This window comes from Alexandromys fortis, unplaced genomic scaffold (assembly GCF_014885135.2).
Source record: "Alexandromys fortis isolate MF-2015 unplaced genomic scaffold, M_Fortis_MF-2015_v1.1 scaffold_177, whole genome shotgun sequence".
NCBI classification, from domain to species: domain Eukaryota; kingdom Metazoa; phylum Chordata; class Mammalia; order Rodentia; family Cricetidae; genus Alexandromys; species Alexandromys fortis.
Window position 1 is genome coordinate 3,345,657 of NW_026068056.1, and position 25,483 is coordinate 3,371,139.

Consider the following 25,483-nt stretch of genomic DNA (forward strand, 5'->3'; position numbering starts at 1 on the left):
AAAACAAAACAAAACAAAAAAAAAAAAAAAAAAAAGGGAGATGGGTGGCAAAATCTCCATCACTGAATTTTTTTTTGTTTTGTTTGTTGTTGTTTTGGAACAGTGTCTCACCCTGTAGCCAGTTTTGCCTAGAATTCACTGCTGAAGATCAGTGATGACCATTTGGTGGTCACTGTCCTATTCTTCTTTGGGTTATGTCTAAATATTTTATTTATTTATTTCATTGTCTACCACGGTAGTAGAGGCCTTTAATTTCAGCACTTGAGAGGCAGAGACAGGTAGCTCTCTGAGTTCAAGGCCAGCCTGGTCTACACAATGAGTTCCAGGACAGCCAGGACTATATTTTAAAAAACCAAAAACTAGTAAATAAACATGTGTATATGTGTATAAGTGTTTTGCCTGTGTATATGTACACTGCATGCATGCCTCCTGCCCAGAAGAGAACACCAGATTCCCTAGAACTACAGTTACAGACAACTATAAATTGTCATGTGGGTGCTAGGAACTGAACCCAGGTCCTCTGCAAGAGCAGTGAGTGTTCTTAACCACTGAGCCCATTCTGTGTGACGGGCCTGTGCTCCCTTTCCAGCCCCAAGATGGCCCAGTGTACCCGGGAAGGTAGTGTGCTCTTCACTTTGCCCAGATACTCCCAATACTGCCAATACTTACCAGTGTTTGGTTTCCTTGGGCATGTTGCCTCCTCCTCACTCCCCTTCTGGCCCCAGGGGCCTGAAGGACAAGGCTCTTCTCCCCTCTCTATCCAGGTGAGGATGTTGGGTTTGGAGATGGCATAATCTGCATACAGAATGGGGAGGGGATGGGGAAAGGTCTCAAGTCTCCCTGCCTAAAGGAAAGGCAAAGACTGCAGGAAGCCATCCTTAGATGGAAGCCGAGGTGTTCTCTTGCAGCCTTACCCAGGGAGACCAGCGTCTCATAGTTGTCCCTCATCACGTGCTTGTAGAGCTCCTTCTGCCAGTCCTCCAGTTTGCCCCACTCCAACTCAGAGAAATACACAGCCACGTCATCAAAGGTCATAGGCACCTGAAACCAGTGTCACACTTGTTCACCCACACATTTTACGGGCATGGCTCCCCAGGCTCCCCAGCTCAGGACATCCAAAGGCTACCTTGGGGACCTCGCCCTTGCTGCCAGGGGGAAGCCGCAAGATCAAGAAGTTCCTGTTGCGCATGAGGTTCTCCATGTCCTCCAGCCGCCGCTGCAGCAGCCCGTACTCCTGCAGCAGGGTTCCCAGCATGTCCCACTTGCCCTCCAGCTGGTTGCTGAACTCCACAGCTGTCTTCTCACAGTCAGCCAGCTTCTTCTCGGCTGTCCCTGCGCGTCCTTCCAACGTCAGCAGGCGGGCTAGGCAAGAATCCACTTTCTTCTCCAAGGCCTGCACAGCTGCCACCACAGTCCACAGTGTGATTTCTGTGGAGTAGAGGTATGAGCTCTTCTCTGCATCTGGCTGGGGTTAAGAAGAGGGGTAGGAGGCCTCTTATTATACATCAGCTTGTACCTCTGAGAAATCTGCTCAAGAAAACAAAAGGATCATATAATCAAAACATCTGCATCTTAAACCAGGCATGATGGTACATCTACAATCCCAACATTTACAAACTGAGGCAAGGAGATAGCTTCAAGTTCAAGGGCAGCCTGATCTAGACACTTCCAGGCTAGCCTAAAGAGTTGAGACCAGCCAGGTGTGGAGGCACACTCTTTAATCCCAGCTCTTGGGAATCAAAAGCAGGTAGATCTCTGTGAGTTCAAGGCCTGGTGTGGTCTGCCTGGCAAATTCCATACACCTAGAACTGCACAGTATACCAAACACTGTCTTAATGTAAACCTGCAGCTTTACATTTAAAGATTCACCCAACCTGAAATAAAAATAAATAAAATTAGAAAGAAAAAACTTATATCTGTTTCAAACATGTTCACACTTTTCCTATCATTATTTCCTCCATGATGCAATGATTAGCCTTTCTATTGTACTGGAAATCTAGAGATGACATACCATATTCTGGAGTCTATGAGTGGATTATATGCGAACACTACATTATTTTATGTCAGGGACTTGAGCATCTCTTGTCCACTGGGTGAGAGCTGTAGTTGTTGCAATAATGTGATAGGTAGTGTTGAGATCTATCCTGTTAGTAAGTTTAGGGGATATTAGGTGCTGCAAGACAGGTGAGGGATGGGGCAGGTGGAATGAATGGTCTGGAAGATGTCATAGTAGGTGAGGGATAGGGCAGGTGGAATGATCTGGAAGACGTCATCTGGACAGGTATGGGAAGGCCTTCCAGCCCCACTCCCATAAAGCCCATTTTCTCTTCCTTGTAGGCAGGGAACCGAGAAGGACACATGGCAAACTAAAGGGAAGGAGAGGTTCCTTCAAAAAGTTTCCAGGAAACTAAGGCTTCAGAAACTTGTCTGAGATGTATTGGTAATAATAGATAATACTTAGAGAGATTTTTTTTACAGGCAAAAGTTTCAGCATGTTCTCTGACATGGCCACACTACCCTTCTAAAACTGCTTTAAACTTGCAGTGATTCTCAACCTTCCTGGTGCTGCGACCCTTTAATACAGTTCCTCATGTTGAGGTGACCAGCAACCATAAAATCATTTTGTTGCTACTTCGTAACTGTAATTTTGCTATTGCCACGAATCGTAAATATTTGATATGCAACGCCAAGGGGTTGCGACCTACAAGTTGAGAACTGAAGTAATCTTTAAAGAAACAAATGAAAAAGGTCACAAAATTCAGAAATCTGTTGCTAATAGGGTTCAGTCAAATTGTTTCCTAAGTAAAAGTAGAGTTGCTAGGTATTTCAACGGAGGTCTCATTCTAGTTAGCCTGAGACCTAAGCTCGGCCTCTACCTGCCCCTCTGCAACCTCAGCCTTGCGGATGCGGTGGGTACGCCACACCAGGCCCTCCTCGGCCGAAGGCCTCAGAAGAAACAACGGGCAGGGGCTCTCAGCTGTGTCATCTGCAGGGTTCTTCGAGGCCTTCAGCAGGCATCTGAGCGCCCGGCCAAGCCGGGTTCCGGAGGCCTGGTCGCGGTCACCGGTCTTAGGGCGCAGCCCCACCGGGCCTGGTGTTTGGGCCGCCCGCCGCTGGGCGCAGGCCCGTGGCCTCGGTGTCCACCAGGCCGGTGTCTCCATGACGCCCGCGGGCTGGGGGACGGGCAGGGTAGGGAGGGAGCGCTCCGGGCCTGGTGTGCCGAGACCCTCGCACGCGGCGGCCACCGGGCCAGGGCGCTTACCCGGGCGGGCGCCGCTTCAGCCATGGCTACCGTGTCCTCGTTGGGGTGCGATCCTCCGCCGACAGGTCGGACCACGCGCGGGCTGAGGTTCTCCGCCGACAGGTTGGGCCAAGCGCACGCGGCGCGTCGGTAACGAGCAGGAGCGGCCCAGCGTCGGAACTGCTTGCCTGGCGGCCGCAAACTCCAACCGTCCCGAGCCACGTGCCCCGCTGGCCCTTTAAGGGAGCCGCGGGGGAGGCCGCGGCCGGGCGCGCACAGCGCCCCTGCCGTCCGAAGGGGGCGCGTCCGGGAGCGCTCCACCCCGCGGCCGCGAGCCTGCGACGCCGAGCCTGGCTCGGGACGCCTAGCAGCTGGCCTCGACGGGAATTCAGGGAAGACGCCCGGGAGGGAAACGCTCAGAAAATTCCCAGACTTCACGCTCGGGCGGAACACCCTCATCCCAAGGTTTTTCAGAGTCCCTTTTCTAGGGTCTGTAACCTAGAGAGGAGAACCTAGGAGAAAAGATAAAGGTTCCTAAACCCTTCTGGTTTTTTCAGAACAATTGGGAATCCCTAAGGGGGAAAGTGCGGGAAAAAAAAAAAAAAAAAAAAAAAGCAAGCCCGAGACTGGGACCTACCTCAGTGGTAGTGGTAGAGCGCTTGCCTGGCTTGCGCCACAACCCAAGGGAGGTGCTTCCGGAGTATCTTTCTCTCACGCACCCACATTTGAGGTTCTTAACCTCTGGGATTTATGACTGCCACCTGCACAGCCCGGGCAGAGCCCCTTCTTCCAGCCCTCTCTGCCACATCCAGCCTGGGCTAGCGTGGGCCATCAGCAGGGCATCCTGTAACCCTTGGCTCCAGGCTGATTGATGATCCGGCTCTTCCAGCCAGGGGAATTCAAATGACACAATGGACCGGACAACAGCTACTGTATTCATGTGTACGGCTCTCTAACCAGTTCATGTCCTGAGCTCTCCTGAATAAACTATTCCATTTAAGACCAATATCCTTCTGGAACTAGAATCCCTGACTCGGGAAGCCCAGAATTAACCTTGGAATATAAAGTAAAACCTGCTTTTCTTGGTTTCCTGCATTTTTCACTCATGCTATGGTCTTTATCCAATAAACCAATGAACTTCCCGCTGGCATTTTTTTTAAATTTTTATTTTGGGGTTTGTTTTGGTGTATGTATTTAAAATATCTTTAAAATAATTCTAAAATAATCAGTTTTGAGGCTGGCAGATGACTGACCTACATACACTGTAAATAAAACCTTTTTAAAAATTAGTTGCAGCCAGGCAATGGTGTCGCACACCTTTAATCCCAGCACTTGGGAGGCAGAGGCAGGCGGATTTCTGAGTTCAAGGTTAGCCTGGTCTACAGAGTTCCATGATAGCAAGGGCTACAGAGAAACCCTGTCTTGAAAAACCAAACCAAGCAAACTTCATATTCCTTGTAACCTCAGCACTTGGGAATCTGGGGCAGGGAATGAGAGCACCAGGTCTGCTTAGATTACATAGTGAAACCCTGTCTCAAAACTCCATCCTTTTTTATCAGTTTGGGAGTGCACACTGTAATACTGTGTTAGTCTGGGGAAGTCTGTAAAGAGGTCCAGTGTCAGAAACTATATTTTAACATAAAACCAATCACAGCCAATGTGTTCTGCTTACTGATGTATCCTGAATGTTAAAACTGCCTACATAACAAGTTCCCATCATTTATTTGCTCTCAAAAGAAATGGATGAGGAAAAGTAAGATGGTTTAAGGGAGGAAAGGTGTTTGCTGCCAAGTCTGTCACTGGAGTCTGATTACATGGTAGGAGAGAACTCTTAAGTTGTCTTCTGAACTCCCCTGTGTGCCATGGCATACATGTGTTGATGTAGGCAAATTTTTCTGTCCCACCGACCAGCTCCCGAATCACAACATGGACACTTATTATTAAAGCTCAGGGCTGGAGAGATGGCTCAGTGGTTAAGAGCACTGGCTGCTCTTCCAGAGGTCCTGGGTTCAATTCCCAGCAACCATATGGTGGCTCACAACCATCTGTAATGAGAAATGGCGCCCTCTTCTGGTGTGTGGGCATATATGCAGGCAGAATGGTGTATAAAATATCTTTTTTATAAAATAAATCTTTAAAAAAATTATAAAAGCTCAGCCAATAGCTTAAACTTATTTCTAACTAGCTCTTAAAACTTAAACCATTTCTTTTAATCTATGTTCTTTTATGTGGCTCAGTTATCTTTATTTTGTAATGCCCATGTGGCTTTCTCTGCGTCTGGCTGGTGACTCTGCCTTCTTCTTCCCAGGATTTTCTCTGCCCCCCAAATCCTACCTAGCTATTGGCCATTTAGCTCATTAAACCAATCAAGTGACATATTTTCAGTGTGAAGGACTATTCCACAACATGCTCACACAAACAAATATAAAAACAGATGAGGCAAACTCTCTCAAAAGCTTAGACATCAAAAAGGCAAGAGGCTGATTCAGGACAGGAATAACTCAACTGCAGCCCAACTGGCGTGGCATGTAAGAAAGGCTGTAGCAGCCTTCAGCACTAGAGTTTGCTTTGGATCTGTGGTTGGGAACGCCACTGTAAGACCCAAGAAAGCCTATGTCCAACAGCTCCACCATGTCATATGGTGGTGAGACTAGCTAGGCTAACTAGGGCCAGGTGTGAGCACTGTTTACTGAGTGAATAGGAAGGAGAGGCACACCAGCTTAGTTGGGCATGTGACGTTGCGGCCCTATGTATTATGTGCAACTTAACCAGTTCACTTCCCAGAACCTTCTCCACGCTTCCCAGAGCAGCCTTTCAATATGTGACAGTTGAAATGGGCAAGTAAGTTGTGTCATTTAAAACAGCGCCTACGGAGCCTGGTATGCTGGCTCCCACCTGAAATAACAGCATTCAGGAGGCTGAAGGTGGGAGCATGGCTGGGAAGTCAAGTAGGCTACATAGCAAGTTCCCTAACAGCTGGGGGGAAAAAAAGAACACTTTCTGAATCTGACCCTTGGAAACTCCTACAAGTTGTCCTCTGACCACCACATAGACAGAGACATGCACGCACCCATATACATGCAAATGTTAGAGATCTAAAATAAAAAGCAATGCCTACTGGCGATTACATAATGTTGTGTGTTCTGAAAGTGGGGGTGCACACCTTTAGTCCCAGCGCTGGGAAAGCAGAGGCAGGTGAAACTCTGAGTTCAAGGCTAGCCTAGTCTACAAAGTGAGTTCCAGGACAACCAGGGCTACACAGAAACCCCGTCTTAAAAAAAAAAAAAAAAGTATGTTTTGTGTACACATGGACCCATGAGGAGCTTTCTCCAATGCCCCGCTTTGTATAAACACCTGTGTTCCCCCACTCAGCTTTGATTCAGACACCTCCGTGTCCTCTTCCTGTTCTTGTGTGTTGAATAAAACTACATGCCATAAACTATATGCCCCAAGTTACTCATTTTGTTTTGAATGAAGATTGTTTCTGTCTTTTGCATACAGGTCTCCAATGAAGGGTATTGCCAGTATTAACAGCACAAATGAAGGTTAACTCTAGACTAGGAACTGCTGTTCGGGTGGGGAAACAGGAATCTGAACTTTTTTTTAAAATCTATTATATGTACATGTATTATATATATGAAATTATCTATTATACATTAAGACAATTTGCTGCTGTAATGCAAAACCATGGTGGATTGGAGGTGCTATTGAGTCTTTTCCAATGTGAAGGAGGTCCTTCTGTTTAATTCAAAGTCCTACACAAGCTCAACTGGGGAGGAGGGAGTCTTTGCCTCTGCCAGCCCCTCCCATCTTCAGAAACTATGTGCCTTTCAAAACAAGTTCCTTCATGTGTTGGATACTACAGTATCTGTCCATGAATGAGGAGGGATCTCTGAAGCCTTCTTTTTTGACCTGGCCTTTAAAAAAAAAAAATCCTATGGCTGAGCAAGAATAGCACTGGCCTTTAATCTTTAATCCCCATACCCTGGAAGCAAAGGCAAGCAGATCTCTGAGTTCCAGGCCAGCCTGGTCTATAGAGTAAGTTCCAGAATTGCTGAGGCTATTACAAAGTGAAACCCTGTCCCAAAAAACAAATAAACAAAAATCCTATTGTATTTCTAATGGAATTTTCACGAGTTTTGTAATTTTGTAACTATCCAAGCTCCACTTCTTAAACTTTCAGTACTTTTAATAAAAATTTTAAACTGAAGGCATTATTTAGGTGTTGTTAGTAGACGTTCTACCCAATGCACACCCAGCCATCTCTGAGATGACACTGACCATCATACCTACAGCATCTCTTGGGTTCTGAAGCTTAGCTCTCTGCTGACTGTGACTTCCTGGCTTTTCCTTCGTCTCTTCTCACCTCCTGCTGCCCTGTGTAGTGAGATTTGGTGGGATAAAGTATGCTTTTGTCCCTACCCCCTGTAACATATGGATTTCAAGTTTTACTATTGCAATAAAAGTGCTGTATGCTGGCATTAAAAGGAAATGTTGCTCAGCATGGTGGTACTTGAGAAATGGTGATGGGAAGATCAGGAGTTCAAGCACGGCTTCAGCCTCACAGGAAGTTCAGAGCCAACTTGGGCCATATGAAACCCCCAAAAACAAAAATATTCTTTAATGTAAAATTCTGCCAGGCAGTGTTAGTAGACACCTTTAATTCCAGCACTTGGGAGGCGGAAGCAGAAGAAGGCAGATCTGAGTTCGAGGACACCCTGTTGTACAGAGAGGGTACCAGAATAGCCAGGGCTATACTGTCTTGAAAAACAGAAACACACAAAAATGTCTCAACCCAGAGGTGTAGGATGGAGTCTGAGCTGTACTACCTTCAAGCTCCTAGCAGGTACTTCTGGGAACAGGGAAACAGAACCTAACCTTGACATTAAAGTGTAAAACTGTAGCAGCAACAGTATCCCTGATCCAGTGTCTGAGCTCTGAGGCATGATGGTCATAGGGTCAGGCTAGGTTTCCTGGTGAGGAACCTCTCCTCATTTGACTCCTGGTGACAAGTCTTGATAAACAGAAAACATCCCATGTGGTTTTTTTTTTTTTTAAATACAAGTAACAAGATTTATTCCAGACATAGTAAAACATCCAAGGATACATTCACATGTGACCAAGGAACCCACTCTCACCTCCCTCCCCAAATGACAGTGGGGTAGGTACTCAACACTCCTGAGACAAGCGTCTGTGCTTTTTCTCCATTTCTGGGAGAGACACTGGAGGTCTAATCTGAACCTCAAGTGACACCTGGTGTAGGAATCCAGCTCTGCCTTCTACTCCTGCCCCCAGAGCTGCAGAAACACAGCAAAGCCAGGGGCAAAAAGGGGAGAGTATGAGACACCAAACTCCCAGAACTGAGCTCTCAGCTTCTTCAAAGAAGTCTTTACTCCCAGCAGGGGCTTCAGGGGCTTCTTCTTGGCCCACCTGAGAAAACTAGCCCCATCTGAGTGCACTCTGCAACCCACCGAGGGAACCCAGCAGTGTGTCTTGGCTCTCTGGCCTATTTTAAGTGTGGGTGGGCTAAAAGAGCCCATAAACTATTCCCTCCTGGAGGGTAGGCTCAGTTCCCATGTTAGGAACAATGTCTACAACTCTTGAAATTTATAAAACAAGTTTTCAGCTATATTTTAAAAAAATCAACAAGACTCTAACTCCAAAAAGAGGTCTTTAGAACAACCTAAGCAGTTTGTTTAAATTATTTATACTAGTTTTTAACAAGGAGGCTAAAAAAGGAAGGGAAGTAGAGGGTAATACTTCCCGGAACTCTCCACATACCTCTGTGGCCCCATTCAACTGTGGGAAGACGTGTGAAATGCTAGGGTGGGCCCTGGAACTGGTCCCCAGTTCCTGTGGTGTGACAGTGCACCAGAAAGGAGAAAAACAAGGACCTGAAAGGCTAAAGAAACAGTAAACCCAGTAGCAGGGCCAAGATGGCAGAGGCTGGGGCACAGATCTCTCCTGTGTCTCAGACTAGCCTTTGTGCTTAGCCAAGGGGGGCAAAGAAGAAACAATTTTCCCCAGGAAGAAGTCAGCCTAACTTTGTAGTGTCTCTGCGGGGGTCTCACGCCACCCCCCTCCACCCCCAGACGGTGAGGGGCTGGCAACCTTAAAGCAGGCCATTGGGCCTTCCATTCTCTGGAGCCAGCCCGCCCCGCTCCCGCTGGTGAATTTTCTGGTGCTGCAGCAAGTGCTGCTTCTGGACAAAGCTCTTCTCACACTCGGGGCAGCTGTAGGGCCGCTCGCCAGTGTGGATGCGCTGGTGCCGCACCAGGTCAGACGGGTGACTGAAACTCTTGCCACAGTACCCACAGATGAGAGAACTCCGACTTTTCCTCCACGGGATGTGGCCAGGCAGAGCGACTAAGCTGTTAGGTGAGAATCTCTCCTGGATATGAGGGCTGGCGCTGGGGCCCTCCTGCTGGTGGCAGCGCTGGTGGGTGGCCAGGCTGACCTTGCAGCTGAAGCTCCTGTGGCACACATCACACTGATGCAGCTTTGACTTTTTGGCCTGTGGTTTCAGTCGTGGCCTGGGCCTGAGGCTCTCCTCTGGTTCTGTGGCCGAGTAAGACTCTCTGCCCACGTGGCTCTGCATATGTGTAGTCAGCTGCTGCTTGTAGCGGAAGCTGATCTGGCATTCAGAACACTTGTATGGGCTGCTGTCCCTTTTCACCTTCAGGCTCTGTCCACACTCCTGACTCAATTGTACCTGCCTCTGAGTCTTCTGTTTTCGGGGGCAGTCCAATTTTCTACCAGGGGCAGAGTTTCTACTGCCCTCAACAGACTCAGGGTTAGAGTCCCCAGGGCCTGATTCCAAGAGGGCAGAATCTCCTGGACTATTCCAGAACACAGCCTGCTCCACGCCAAAGAAAGCCTGCTGCTCAGCAGCACTGGAAAACATGCTGGGCAGACCTGCAGGGTCCTCCTGCTTGTACAGCACCTCCTGTTTAACCATGGCCCTATCTGCTGCAAGGAAAAAGACCAACAAAAGATTATATTCCAGTACTTTTGGTGTGTCCAAAACCAAATGCTTGGGGACTTCAGGAAGACTCAAAACAAAGCTTCTTAGGATGATTGAATTAGGACAATATGGAGGAGGATCTCAGCATCTTACTCTTAGACAACAATGTTATTATAGTTCTCCAAACTTATCTATAAGCTGGTGCTTAAGCTCTATGAAAAATGACAAAATACACTGTAACCACTTGGTTCAAAAGTGTTAAAATAACAAATTTGAAGCTGGGCCTGGTGATACAGGCCTTTACATAACCTCAGCTACTCAGAAAGATGAGTCAAGAGAGTCACAAGTTAACAGATTGCTTAGGCTGCAGGGCAAGTTCAAGACCAGTGTGGGCAACTAAGTGAGACCCTATCTAAATTTAGTTTTGTTTTGTTTTTTGAAAACATGGTTTCTCAGTGTAACAACTCTGGCTGTCCTGGAACTCGCTCTGTAGACCAGGCTGACCTCAAACTCCCTACATCAAAATTTTAAAAAGATTTTTTAAAAAGGGGCTGAAGATAAAGCCTAGCCGCAGATGCTTGCCTAGCATGTGTAAGGCCCTGCGTTTAACATTAAACTAATAGTTTGAAAACCACACAACTAGGAGCACGAGGAATGACTTAGTGGTTAAGAGCAGCAGCTGTTCCTACAGAGGACTCAAGTCTAATTCCCAGTACCCACATGGTGGCCACAACCATCAGTAACTCCAGTTTCAAGAGATTTGATACCTTCTACACGTCAAGCATGAAGTACACAGGCAAACAGAAAAAACACTATGCACATAAACTAGTAAAATAATATTATTTTGTTCTTCCTAGATGTTCTGTTTAAACACCTCTCCTCATTTCTTTTTCCCTTGGTCCTGTGACTTGTTGCCCACCCTCCACCGCTCACTCTGACCACAGCCTACTATGTATATTACTTATAGGGCATGAAAAAGCATGCTACACAGTCTGCAATATACTCCAAAGACTGACAGGGGTTAAGAACCATCTAGAACAGTTCTAGTTAAAGTATGGTGGCTCACACCGTAATCCTACTCAAGAGGTAGAATCAGGAGGATCATGAGTTCAAAGCCAGCCTGAGCTACATAGTAAGTCCAGGCTATCGTGGACTACGTATTAAGACTTGCCTCAAAAACAGACAGAGGCCAGAGAGATGGCCTGCTGAACAAGAGCACTTGTTCCCAACACCCACACCGGGTGGCTCCCAATCATCTCTAACTCCAGCTCAGGGAGGTCCTACCCCATCTTCTGCGCTCCGTGGATACCACACACACATCATTACAGTCTCACACACACGCATATATATAAATAAAAATGAAAAAAAAATAAAAATGAAAAAAACCTTTAAAAACAAATAAGCTGGGTGCTGGAAGCTCCTAGGATCAGGAAGGCAGATGCAGGTAAATCTCTGAGTTTGAGGCCAGCCTGGTCTACAAAGGAGTTCCAGGACAGCCAGGGCTACACAGAGAAACCCTACCAAAATAAATTAATTAATTAATAATAAAATAAAATAAGAAACACAACAAAAACAACAAAACCAAGTCCACAACCTGCACATACCAGATGAAATTATAAGTACTATTTGGCAGTTCAGCTGTGGGCATGCTCCCTATAAGCTATCGGAACCTGAAGGGTAGGGACAGAGAAAGAAGACAGACGAACACTCTAGAACTACTCACCCAGGTGGGTACCTTCTTCTACCAAGTCACCCACCATCTCTGCACCTAATTCCACTTCTTCTTCTGGCTGGCCAAGGACCTCTGGGTTGGAAAAGATACAGTGTGAGTCCACCAGAGTAAAACTTGCAGCACGCTGGTCAGACGCCACTGAACAAACGACCAATGCTAGGGAATCAATACTAACAGTTAAAAAGACCCAGATAAGGCTACTGCCATTTCTCCTCTGGCCAATGGAAATTTCAAGATGTCATTATTCTTAATGACTGGGTAATACCAGTCCGTTGTGTAAATGTACCACACTTTCTTTATCCATTCTTTAGTTGAGGAACATCTTGATTGTTTCTAGTTTCTGGCTATTATGAATAAAGCTGCTATGAACAGAGCTGTGCAAGTGTCCTTGTGGTATGATGGAGCATCCTTTGGGTATAGGCCCATGAGTAGTACAGCTGGGGCTTGAGGTAGATCAATTCCCAATTTTCTGAGAAACCGCCATATTGATTTCCAAAGTAGCTAAGTTTGCACTCCTACCAGCAATGGAGGCATGTTCTCCTTGCTTTGCATCCTTGCCAAAGTTCTGCTGTTCCTTCATTAGGGTGACTAGCTCATGTGCCAGTGTCCACATAGCACCATCACCTCTGCCCATACAGCTCAAGTTTTTCCAAGGATTCCTTCCACAGTGCCTAATTTCATCCCCCTGGCCTCCTTGCTGAGGCAATTCCAGGTAAGGCAGGCTCTGGGGCACAGGAAAACAGCCTCAAGAGAGTATATAACCCATTTGGGGTAACATGGTCACCTCTTTGACCCACTTTGACTTTTCTCACCCTCATGAATCTGGTCCAGTCAGTGGCCTCCTTGGTATTTCTCCAAGGACCCACATTTAAAAAGCATCTATCTAACAAGAAAAGAATACATTTGTTATACAGCATGTATTAGTAACATTTTATACAAAACACTTCCCGTCTACCAAACAAACACGGAGACCGCAGTGGCTGGTAATGATGCTGGCTAATTAATTGCCAAGAAAATGGGTTTTGTCAACCTATACTGCATATCTCAATACAAGTGGAGACCAGAAAGAAACCTGTGGGATTTAACTGTGTAAAGATGTGCTACATTTGTTTAGCTATGTAAAGATGTTGGAGGAGGACACTTGTTGGTTCCTGGCTGCTCAGCCCCAAAATAATCACACAGAAACTGTATTATTTAAATCACTGCTTGGCCCATTAGCTCTAGCTTCTTATTTGCTAACTCTTACGTCTTAATTTAACCCATCTCCATTAATCTGTGCATCACCATGAAGTTGTGGCCTTCAGCACATCTGTCTCTTGTGACTCCATGGTTTTTCTCTAACCCTGCCCTTCTTTCTCCCAGCATTCAATTTAGTTTTCCCCACCAACTTCTGTTCTACCCTATCAGGCCAAGCCAGTTTCTTTATTAAGCAATATTTACAGCATTCAGAGGGCAATCCCACATCACCTCCCCCTTCATAAAGATGTGTTAGATTTGACTATGCTGCATTTGTTTAATTATGTAAAGATGTGCTGCTGTTTCACCTTGCCTGCCTAAGGCACCTGACTGGTCTAATAAAAAGCTGAATGGCCAATAGAAAGGCAGGAGAGAGATAGGTGGGGTTGGTGGGCAGACAGAATAAGTAGGAGGAAGAATCTAGGCTCAGCTCAAGAGAACAAAGAGAGAGGAGGAGAGGAGAGAGGGAAGAAGAGAGGACGGATGCCCAGGACAAGTTAGGCAGCTGCCAACCAGATATGGAAAAAGCAGTGAAAGCAGGCCATACAGAAAGAAGGTAAAAGCCTTGAGGCAAAACACAGATGAAAACACAAGTTAAATTAAGTTGTAAGAGCTAGTGGGATGCCGGACAGTGGTGGTACACAACTTAATCCCAGCACTCGGGAGGCAGAGGCAGGCGGATCTCTGTGAGTTTGAGGCCAGCCTGGTCTAGAAGAGCTAGTTCCAGGACAGGCTCTAAAGCTACAGAGAAACCCTTGGAGGGGAGGGGGAAGAGCTAGTGGGACAAGCATAAGATAAGGACAAGCATTCAAAATTGCTAGTAAATTTCTGTGTCATGATTTGGGAGTTGGTTGGTGGTCCAAAGAAAATCTGTTACAGCCGCTTTAAGGTGTCAGTTGTCTCCTTCCATCGTGGAATTGAATGCAGGTTACCAGGCTTTATAGCAAGCACTTCTAGCCACCTCAGCAAGACCAGCCTGATCTCCAGAATGAGTTCCAGGACAGCCAGAGCTACATAGAGGGTTTTTTTTTCTCTCTCAAATAAATAAATAAACAAACAAAAAGTTTATTATATTTGTGGTGGTTTGAAGAATGGCCCCATAGAGTCATATGCTTGAAAACTTTGTTGCCAATTGGTGGAACTTGTTTGGTAAAAGTTGGGTGTAGTCTTGTTAGAGGAGGCAAGTTGGTGGGGGGAAGAGGGGACAGGGCTTTAAGGTTTCAAAAGACTGAAGCCAGCTTGAGTTAGTTTTCCCTACATCTTGCTTGCAATTCAAGGTAGGAGCTCTCAGGGCTGTTTCAGTTGCTTGCTACCTCTTATCTCTGCTTGGCCATCAAAGACTCGAACTAACCCTCTGAAACCATAAGCCCCAAATAAACTTTTTTCCTACAAGTTGCCTTGGTCAGTGTCTTACACAGAAACAGAAAAGTAACTAATACTTCATAGCTATGTAGAAAATACCTATATTATACTTCAGCAATAATATCATCATAAATAACTTCAAGAAGCAATTGGGTTACCACATAGAAGAAATAAAAAAGGCTCAACCCAGAGATCTTCTCAAGTCTCTGCAGGTGAGAGGACCTAGAAACTCGTTCCTCCTCCCAGCACAGGAGCAGAGGGCAAGAGCCAGGCAGAGTCCTGGGTGCAATTAGAAGGGCTCTGAGAGAATTCAGGGAGAAAACTGCCACTCACTCAGAGAGACCAGAGTCTCATAGTTGCTCTCCATGACATTCCTGTAGAGCTCCTTCTGCCAGTCCTCCAGGTTCTCCCACTCCTGTTCCGAGAAACAGACCTCATCATTCTCAAGGGATTCGGACACCTGCAATCGAAAGCCACAAGAAATAAGCACTTTAACTCATATCATGAGTGCGAGCCAGTGCCTTAACATCTTGACTAATCTAGGGCTGAGCTCCCCTTCTTTCCTAACTTTTAAACTTAGAGATTCTACCTTGGGGGTCTCCCCTTTGCTGCCTGGGGGAAGCCGCAGGACCCAGAAGTTCCTGTTGCGCAGCAGGTTCTCCACATTCTCCAGCCGCCGCTGCAGCAGCCCGTACTCCTGCAGCAGGGTTCCCAGCACGGCCCACTTGCCCTCCAGCTGGTTGCTGAACTCTACAGCTGTCTTCTCAAAGTCAGCCAGCTTCTTCTCGGCTGTCCCTGCTCGTCCCTCAAGACTCTGTAGCCGGGCAGCCTGGGATTCCATCTTCTTCTCCACAGCCTGAATAGCGGCCACCACTGTCCAAAGTGAGATTTCTGTGGTCTGAAAATAGGGGTTTTTCTCTGTTGTTTGTGAAGGTTGTGTGGTGGGAGCTAACGGTGTGGAACGGCGTTTCCTCCTGTGCTGTAGGATTGAGGATATGAGGCCAGTGAGACAAGGTCACTTCCAAATATCAAATAAAGAAAGCAAGACCAAGACCAGACTCCTAGCTAGCTTCCTTAAAACAAACAAATCCAAACATACTTTTTATTCTGATACTGTGCTGGCTAGTTTTATATGAACTTGACATAAGCTGGAGTCACTGGAGAGGGGGGAGCCTATATTGAGAAAACACCTAAGTAAGATCAGGGTGCAGGAAGCCTGTAGGGTATTTTCCTAATTAGTGACTGGTATAGAAAGGCCCAGTCCACTGTAGGTGGGGCCACCCCTGGGCAGGTGATCCTGGGTTCTATAAGAAAGCAGGCTGAACAAGCCATGGAGAGCAGGCCAGGGAGTGAGCAGCACCCCTCCATGGGCTCTGCTTCAATTTCCGCCTCCAGGTTCCTGCCCTGACTTCCTTCAGTGACGAACATTGTTATGGAAGTATAAGCCAAATAAGCCCTATTCCTCCCCAACATGCTTTTTGGTTAAGGTGTTTCATCACAGCAATAGAAATCTTAAGATACTGAAAATTTCATGTGGTGCCGGGTATGCAGCTCTGTTGCTATCATGCTCACCTAGCACGCACAAAGCCCTGACCTCGATCTGAAGCACCACCACATAAACCAGATTGTATGCCTGTAATCCCTGTACTTGAAAAGGAGGCAGCAGAGTTAAAAATTCAAGGTTATCCACTACACAGCAAGTTCAAGGCCAGCATAGGCTACAAGAAGCCCAGTCTCTCAAACATAAAAATTATAACAAAAAGAAGGGAAGAAAGAAAAAGTTACATATATTGCATATCTACATATAATTTTGAAAAATATCAGAAAAATAGATAAAATATCATCATAAAGTTAAGCTTTTCCCTCAAATTGTCCTCTGCCCTCCACACTCATGTGTGCACACGTATCCAGACACACACATACACACAGTAAATAAATAAGTGTAAAGAACAATTTTTAAAGCCATTGTTGGGCTGGTGAGATTGCTCAGCAGTAAAGGCCAAAAGTTTGGTCTCTGGGATCCACATGGTGAAAGCACAGAACTGACTCCCGGAGCCGGCATCTGACAACCAACCACACGGTGAAATGGCACACTCACCTACCCACGAAATAAACAAACAGAAACAGGCCAGGCCTGTTGGCACATGCCTTTAATCACAGCACAGGGGGATCTTCGTGAGTTTAAGTCTATCCTGGTCTACATAGTGAGTCCCAAGTCAGCCAGTAAGACTCACAAAATACTCAGTACTGGGGCTGGAGAGATGGCTCAGCGGTTAAGAGCACTGCCTGCTCTTCCAAAGGTCCTGAGTTCAATTCCCAGCAACCACATGGTGGCTCACAACCATCTGTAATGAGATCTGGTGCCCTCTTCTGGCCTGCAGGCAGACACACAGACAGAATACTGTATAAAAAAATAAAAAAAAATATTCAGTACTAGGCTGGGCAGTGGTGGCGTCCGCCTTTACTCCCAGCGCTCTTTTCCCTTTCAGTCTGTTCCTGCCATCTTTTGTTCACTTCTATGGGTTAATTTTTCTGTCACTTTATCAGTATTGTGACCTTATTAATTCTAGCTGCACAGTAATTATTGGCACGTACTAAGACAAATCCCATCTCTATTTCACAGTAGTATCTTGGCTTCTTTTGGCATTGATATTCTACAAACACCAAGAGTTTCACAAAGGTCTTCAGAGACTGTGTTTGGAAATGTATCAAATTCTACAGAAAAGTTTGAGAAACAACATATTTAGGAAAAAAATGTTTGATTCATACACAGAATATTTTACTGCATTTGAAGGAATTTTTAGCATGTTCAATATTTTAACATATTCCCTAACTTTCTATTACAGACAACTCTTGCTATGCATCAACCCATCCCAAAATTTAGTGACTTAAAGACACATCTACTTTGCTCACAAATCTGAAATCAAAGCAGAGAAAGCCTCATGTCTATGCTCCCTCTCTGTGAGTGGGGCAGTCACAGGCAAGCAGATACATGAAGAATCCTAAATACATGCAGAGGTGGATGGATCCAACTCTTCAACAGCCCCCCAACTCAAAGTCTAAGACCACATCTAACCCTAAGTCAGACTTGGGTGAACATACTTCCAGTTCTAATAGGTGTCTTTTCCTTTGTATTTTTTATTTTATGAATGTTCGGTCTACATGTACATATGGGCATCACATATGTGGCTGGACCAGTGAAGGAAAGAAGAGAACATTATTAGATCCTCTAGAACTGGAGTTTCTGATGGTTTTGAGTCACCATATAGGTGCTGGGAACTGAACTCCGCAAGAGTAACAAGTGCTCTAGACCATGGAGCCATCTTTCCAGGCCCTCCCTCCCTTCCTTATTTTATCTATACTGTATCATTATACAAAGATATTACATGCTGGTGGAAAATGGATAAAATAGCACGGCAATGGTGGTGCACACCTTTAATCCCAGCACTTGGAGACAGAGCAGGCAGATCCCTGTGAGTTTGAAGCCAGCCTGGCCTACAGAGTGAGTTCCAGAACAGTCACGGCTACACCAAAACAAAACCAAAAAAAAAAAAAAAAAACTGTCTTGAATAATAAATAAGTAAATAAATATAAATAAAATCAAAATTAAATAAATATTAATAATGATTTGAACATATGCCTTTCCCCAGTTCTCTACCCTATTCCCATTTGGGGGAAAGTTTCCCCTTTTTTGAGACAAGATCTTCTATATAGCTCTGGCTGGCCTGTTTCTACCTCCCAAATGCTGGGATTAAAGGCATGAGTCATCATGATCAACTAAACTAAAAAAATTGAAAACTCATCTTCTTGGTCATACTAGCTGCACTTCAAGGCTCGACACTGTCCATGTAACCAGACTACGGCAAGAGTGCTGCTGGGTGTGCCACATCCTCACGGCTTCTTTCTGCTAGATAAAATACTAGATTGTATTTGAGTATTCTAAATAATGGTGAATTTTGTCAATTTTCAAATATATCTAAAGCTATGTAATTAGCCTTAAACTAGTTTAAAGATGTCATTTCAAGATAGAAATTTTAATCTTTTTTATTATTAGTGCAGGAGGATTTCCGATCTCTGCAGTGATACACTTCTGTTTCTTTTAATTAGTATTATTAGCAACACTAGTTCTTTTGAGTAGTCAAACTGCTCTCATATCCTTTTATACTTAACTACTTGTATTGACTTACCTTTTGGATTTTTCCAAAATGAAGGTTGACTTTTTCCCATCCTTATAATCTTTGCTTCTTAATTCAGTTATATTTATTGTAACTGACTTTTTTTAGTTTTAGCAATTATGAAAAGTATATTTACAAAGATCACTGATTTCTGATCTCTTCTTCCTCAGTTCTACATCAATGCTGTCGTGTAGTTTAATTATTTGTCATTAATTGCTCAATAAGTTACTGTCTTATTCAGTCAGGCACTTAATCCGAGCATTTGAGAGGCAAAGCCAAGGGGATCTCTGTGAGTTCAAATTCCTAGAGAGACACAGCGACCTACGTTGTGAAACCCTGACCAAAAAGAAAGTTTACTCTTTGCCCCAGTGTTGCCCTCAAGTCCCATCTTTAGTTTTTTTCCCCAAAGTCTCTTGATTTCATAAATTTTATCAAATACAATTGTTCAGCAAATGCTCTCAAAACTGGCTTCACAACTCTGTTCATATTTTAAGAGCTCATGCTTTCTACTTTTGGGTTATAAATTATACTATGCTTTTCTTAAATTATCACATAAAATGATGGGTTTATGATTTATTATAAATTTCAAATATCATTTACATAGGGTTTTCTTCCTTAGTATTTTTATTTTCAGTTGTTATTATCAGGACATGAATTTGGCTTAGCAGTAGAGAATCCTCACCTGAAGAGAGATGTCTGAGAATACAAACATGTTCAAGAACAGTTTAAATAAACTCTACAATGTCAAAACTGTAAGTTCAAGTCTAGCTGGGATTTTGGTGGACCTTTATTGCTTTGTCTCAAAGAGGTCTGCTGGTGAGGCACAACTAGGAGTGGGATGCCGAGAGGTGGAGTCTACAGGCCTCCCACTCCATGCCAGTGCTCATCTCGTCTACAGAAAAACCCTTTCAAGACGGCCTCTGTGTCTTAAAGGAGCCAGATGCAGATGCTGCCAACACTAGTTTCCCAGGTCAGCGTTAACTCCTTGAAAGTAAACCCTGATAAATCTTTCAGTGCACTCCAAAGTAGTTCTTACCCATTTTCTAGACAAACCACAGCCAATTCTAGGCAAGGCAAAGTTTTCAACACAAATTTCCTTTGTTTTTTCTTTCACAAAGAGATATCTCAGGATCCCAAAGTTTCTGAACCCAAAATGCTGCAGTAAAACTCAATTCAAAACCAAAGGAGCACAAGGGTGATCCTCCTGACACTATCTAGGAGTCTGGGGATGAGACAGCCTAGGGGTCTGGACCGGGTTTGTCTTCTCTGCCAGTTAGAGAACTAAAACCAAGAAAAATCTTAAGCTCCACAAGTAGCATCAGAAAAATTTCAAACGCTACTGACAGAATCCGCAGTTGAAGAAAAGTATTGATTGGGGGGACAAAGAAACGTGTACAACAGACACCCAGAGAAAAGGACCATCAGCAAAGCAGAGGGGACCCAGGAAACTGTTTTTGTTTGTTTGTTTGTTTTTGAGGCTGGAGCTTTTAAAGCCTCTCAAGTTTTCCTCCTCTAACTTAGGGTCGTTCCATTTGAAGATGGTTGATTGGCCCAGAACTGTTGAGCAGTCCATCAGAAGCGATGGGAGACAAATCCTATAAAGCCTTTGATTTAGGCTTCCAGGCTTATCTCAAGTAGGGAGGGTGAGGAAGATCTTGGAAATTTGCCACCTTTAATTATCTAACCATGGCTCCCTCTCCCTGTTTGCCTCGCAGGGAGTCTGTCTAACTAGCACTAGGGTTGCAGAGGCAATTCAAAGCTAGCGTGGTCTACATAGCTAGTCCCAGGCAGCCGGGACTACAGGTCAAGACCTTATTTTGAAAGATTAAAAATAAATTAGACAAGAAAAAGGCTTGTGCTTGTAATCGCTGCACTTGGGAGTCAGAGGTGAGAGTTTAAGGTCATCTCGGATAGGCTAGGCTGAGGCGCACGTGACTGTGACCCAAAACACAACCACCACCAATCAAAAGCGAGCATAATGGCTCACACCTGTAATCCTACCACTGGGGAGACCGAGTAGGAAAGACTGTCACCAGCTCCAGATCAGCCTGTACTACAGAGTGAGGCTCTGTCTCAACAACAAAAAGCCAGTTAGGTTCCGTTTATCCTGCCCTTTTCCTAAGTTAACCGCTACTGTGTCAAAGTATAAGAAGACCGGAGCCATAAAAAAAAAATTAGAAATTTCTTTAACAACGAAGCCAACATTATCAATTCAAGTTAAGGAGACAAAGGCCTAGAGAGATGAGCACAGGCTGCCGAAGGAGGTGAGCGCTGAGATATTCCTCAAACCAATTTTCAGTGTCTTCCCATTCCCTGAATTGCTGGAAGAGGGGGAAAGCAGATAATACTGCGCACCTACAGCTCTGTAAGTACACCTGTCCCCAAGGAGAGGTGGCCCCGCCTGGTTTCAACCTGTAGCTGCAAACTCAGTACAGAAATGTACGACAGAACATAGCATCCGGACCAAACCCACTGGTCGGAGAGAAGCCCTAAGTCCCGGAGTCTCCCGCAGCTGAGCTCAAAGGCAACGAGCGGTTTTAAACCGCGCCATCACTCCAACTCAGAAAACGAGTCCCTAGTTGGCACGAAGCAGGGAAATATGTGGGCGCAATCAGAAACAATTCAACAAGCTTCGCAGAAGTTTCTATGGGAAGACGCAGAGGGCCAAGGCTCCGAGCCCTGCGCAGAAAGCTTCGAGGGAGCGAGCAGGCGGAGGCTGAGGGTCTTCGGGAGGGAGGGCGGCAGCCGCCGGCGCCAACGGCCGCGGAGGGAACCAAGCCCGCGACCGAGCTCCGCAAGCCCCGCCCCTGCCAGGGCGCTGTCTCCCCCGGCGCCCTCGCCGCCCGGCCGGCGCGCCTTACCCGAGCAGGCGCCGACTCCGCCATGGTCGCAGTCGCCCCACAATACCGACTGGCGGGAGAGTGCTCCGGCTGTGTGCCACTCCGCCAAATGCCCGGACTTCGGGAAGCCGCCGCCGCCGCCGCCGCCGCCCCCGCCGTGTTGATACAAGATGCATTCTGGGAACGTCCCCCCCGCCTCCCCGAGCCAAGAAGAGCTGCAGCCGCTGCTCCGGCCGCGCGCTGTTTCTATTGCGCCACCGTGCGCCGGGAAGGTGAACAGCAGCAGCTCGGAACCCCAGTCTTTTGAGTCCGCGAAATACTTTAAGAGATTCAGATATGTGAAAGTTAAAAAAAAAATACGTGGGAAGGACAGGGACTAGTAGAAAGGGTAATGGGGTGGGGGTGGATGCGATTGCAATACGTTCTGTACATGAACGTAATTGTCAAAAATAAAAATAATTTTTTATAAAAATAATTTTTAAATGAGTAAATTCCACACTTTTCTCTGAGGGAAGAACTTGAAGAAAAGGTGTTCTCAAAGGTAAGTGATTTCATCCCAAACACTCACAGGTTACTTGGCTTTTTAGAAATTAGAAGCATGGGTGTGGAGAGACAGCTCAGAGGTAAAGAGCGCCGGCTGCTCTTTCTGAGGTCCTGCGTTTAGTTCCCAGCGACCACGTGGTGGCTCACAGCCGTCTGTTATGAGATCTGCTGCCCTCTTCTGGCATACATATTATACATTTTTTTTTTACAAAAAAAAGGGGGGGGGGGAACTAGAGGTAATCAGGTGTGTTGCAGAATTCAAGGTAGCCTTAATCACAAATAATTAACCTAGTTCTCACACCATGCGAGTGTTAGAGACAGCATGTTGTGCATTCTGGCTTGGAAACATCTGGCCGAATTATCATCACTCTAGATTTTTTGAGGCCAACCTCAGCTATATAGTGAGTTTCAGAAATACCAAAAGAGACATTGACTCCAAACAAATCCCCCAAGATCTGGCCGAATTAACCGCAGAACTCCGCCAGACATAAGTCATTGTCCCAAGCATGTAGTCAATTTGAATCCCAGAAGCAGCAGAATGTTGAAGGATAAGGGCAGTTGTCCATAAGTGTGAAGCAGAAGTAACCATCTTGTAGGAGCCGGACGGAGCCTCTCAAGCAATTCAATGGCAGCAGTAAGGACTTCTTCCTACCACTTTGCAGAACCAGAACTGGGACAGCAATACTAGAGCATATATTGACCAGGACTGCTTAATTATGCATGCCTTCTTGCCCTTTGTTCTGATTCTATATAATCCAAAACATCTCAAAAATAGATTTAAGATCTCTGGACCCCTAATTCTCTTCTCTGCTTTTCACCTTATCTCTTTAAAAATCTACTTATTTGTGTGTGTGTGTGTGTGTGTGTGTGTGTGTGTGTGTGTTACATACCTTTAACCTCAACACTTGGGAGGCAGAGGCAGGTGGATCTCTGTGAGTTCCAGACCAGCCATAGCTACATAGTGAAACCCAGCCTCAAATATTTAATTATTTTTTTTAAGGCACAAAGCCTGGAGAGCTACCTGGTTCAGTTCCCCAGAACCCACATGGTGGCTCACAGCCACCTGTAACTCCTGTTCTTGGGATCTGACACCCTCTCGTGGCCTCCGAGGGCTTCTACATACATGTGGCACACATATACTCATGCAGGCACACAAATATACACATAAAAATAAGTAACTATTTAGATGGTGTGGTGTGTGCTCCCTCTGTACTTGCTACCTTTATCTTCCCACTGAGAATGTGAAGCAATCCATGTAAAGTGTTGGTGGACGCTGTATGCCTGGCATGGAGCAAGCGCTCAGTAACAAAATTTCTGGCTTCTGTTTTGCTTCTGTATTTGCAAGTTAGAGTGTGAGGGCTACACGCAGAGCCAAGAGTGATGCTGACATTATCTATAACAGAAAAATCTTTGCAACACAAACAAAAATTCATTTTCTTTTTCTGAAGAATAGTTTATTGACTATACTGCAAGAGGGCAGCCACTGGGCAGTAACTATGATAATCTACAATCACAAATAGCACTTTGGTTGTGGTAGTGTTGGTGGCCTTGAACTCCTAATCCTACCGCTTCAGTCTCTTGAGGGTCGGGATCACAGGTATGTACCATAAAATAATTCAATTTTAAGTTTAAAACGATGTTTTAAAAAATATCTCTAGCCCATAAATTTTCTATTTTGTGTATGGTTTGTACCATATATACAATATACATAACACATATATGTAAGCATATGTATGTAGCTATACCTATGCCTAGACTTTTTTTTCTTTAATTTTGAGACAGCATCTCTCTACCTAGCCCTGGCTATCCTGTAGACTAGGCTGGCCTTGAATTTACAGAGATCCACCTCCTTTTTCCTCCTGAGTGTTTGGATTAAAGATGTACATCACCATTCCCAGCATAGCCTTTGAGCGGGGGGTGGGGGGGGTGGGGGGTGTTTCAAGGTATCGTTCCTTGTAGCCTTGGCTGTCCTGGAACTCGCTCTATAGACCAGGCTGGCCTTAAACTCAGAGTTCTGCCTGCCTCTGCCTCCTGAGTGCTGGGACTGAAGGCATGCATCACCACTGCCCAGCCTACATTTTTTTTTAAACCTGTCCCGTTCAGTCACCCCTGCTAGCTTGCTAGTCTCCACAGAACAAGGACCATGCTTTTCCAGGTCAGTAAAAATATTAGACTGAACATACCTTGGCTCAAGGTACCTCCATTGCTGTGTGCCTATGTGTATGCTGGGGAACCTGTTTCCATCACCAGCCCGGCATGGCTCTCTTCCCCTGGCACAGGATTTCCCGCCCTGTAGGAACGACTCCTCGCAGGTGTTGCTTGCTGCTGTTGTTTTCCTTTATTTCTTTTCCCAACCCCAGAACTGAGGATCATTCACATCTTTTAAAAGTGTCCCCCTCCCCCATGAGCTATATCCCAGCTTTTTTTCCCTTTCGTTGTTTTAGATTTTTGAGACAGGGTTTTTCTGTAGCCCTGGCTACTCCCTCCAGAGTCCTAGGATTAAAGGCCTGAGCCACCACGGCTGCTCCTCCTCCTCCTCCTCCTCCTCGTCCTCCTCCTCCTCCTCCTTCTTCTTCTTTTTTGAAACATATTATCACTATATTGCCCAAGCTGGCCTTGAACTCAATCTTTAGTGCTGACCGGCCTCAATGGCCTTAGGATGGCCTTGAATTTCGGATTCTTCTCTGTCAGTCTCCAGACGCGGCTGGGATCACAGACTTTGGCCCCCAGGGCAAATCACTAGTGTCCATCTTCTTAGGTCTGGTCAGTGACTAAAGGGCTAGCACTTGGCTTAGCTGGGCCCCATCCTAGCCTCCAGGCAACAGTCATTGAGGCAGGATGGGTTTGTGCCACGAACTGGACCAAGGAAAGCTCTTCCTCTCCAGGGACAAAGTAAAACCACACCAGCTCAGAAAGTCTTAGCTCTCATTTTTTGAGGAAGCTGCTTTGGAGGAGAGACTGAACACAGAGAAGGGAGCAGAGATCAGAGGTGATTTTCTCTGTATCCTAGGTTGGTTCAACTGCACCTCTGAGTCTATGAATGTTGTGGTTTTTTGCTCTTTTGGGGGGCCTGCCACCAAGCTCCCAAATAAATCACACAGAAGCTTTGTCTTATTTATAATCACCTGGCTTTAGCCTTTAGCTTGGCTTGTTTCTTGCCAATTTTTCTTAAATTATCCAGACTACCATTCACCTCTTGGCTTTTTTCTTTTCTTCTGTATACCTTACTTTCGCTCTTACTCCAGGACTAGCTGGGTGGGTGGCCTCCTCCCCTTGTTCTCATTGCTTCTCCTTGTCCTCATCTCTCCTTCTATTTATTCTCTCTACCTGCCAGCCCCACCCATCCTCTCTCCTGCCTCACTATTGGCCGTTCAGCTCTTTATTAGACCA

General features: G+C 45.6%; 1 protein-coding gene across 3 annotated transcripts; it reads right to left on the reverse strand.

Annotated features, from left to right (window-relative positions):
• Window positions 1-9,284: 9,284 nt before the first annotated feature.
• On the reverse strand, window positions 9,285-21,739 carry LOC126487205 (zinc finger protein 212-like). 3 transcript variants are annotated; one of them, XM_050119902.1, is made up of 5 exons: window positions 21,572-21,739; window positions 15,125-15,514; window positions 14,869-14,995; window positions 11,929-12,009; window positions 9,285-10,207 (listed from the first exon to the last, which is right to left on the reverse strand). In XM_050119902.1, the coding sequence occupies exons 1-5, from the start codon at window positions 21,593-21,595 to the stop codon at window positions 9,354-9,356; spliced, it is 1,476 nt and encodes a 491-aa protein (XP_049975859.1). In that variant the 5' UTR covers window positions 21,596-21,739; the 3' UTR covers window positions 9,285-9,353. The 3 variants fall into 3 exon arrangements, with proteins under 3 accessions (XP_049975859.1, XP_049975858.1, XP_049975860.1); XM_050119901.1 differs by having other exon boundaries at window positions 9,285-10,210; XM_050119903.1 differs by having other exon boundaries at window positions 9,285-10,210; window positions 15,125-15,433; window positions 21,572-21,734.
• Window positions 21,740-25,483: the final 3,744 nt, after the last annotated feature.

Coding starts and splice junctions, on each gene's coding strand:
- LOC126487205 (XM_050119901.1), bottom strand. CDS start 21,595: ATGGCGGAGTCGGCGCCTGCTCGG. Junction 15,515..21,571: donor CGGAGTCGGCGCCTGCTCGG/GTAAGGCGCGCC, acceptor TCAATCCTACAG/CACAGGAGGAAACGCCGTTC. Junction 10,211..11,928: donor AGAAGAAGGTACCCACCTGG/GTGAGTAGTTCT, acceptor TTTTCCTTGCAG/CAGATAGGGCCATGGTTAAA.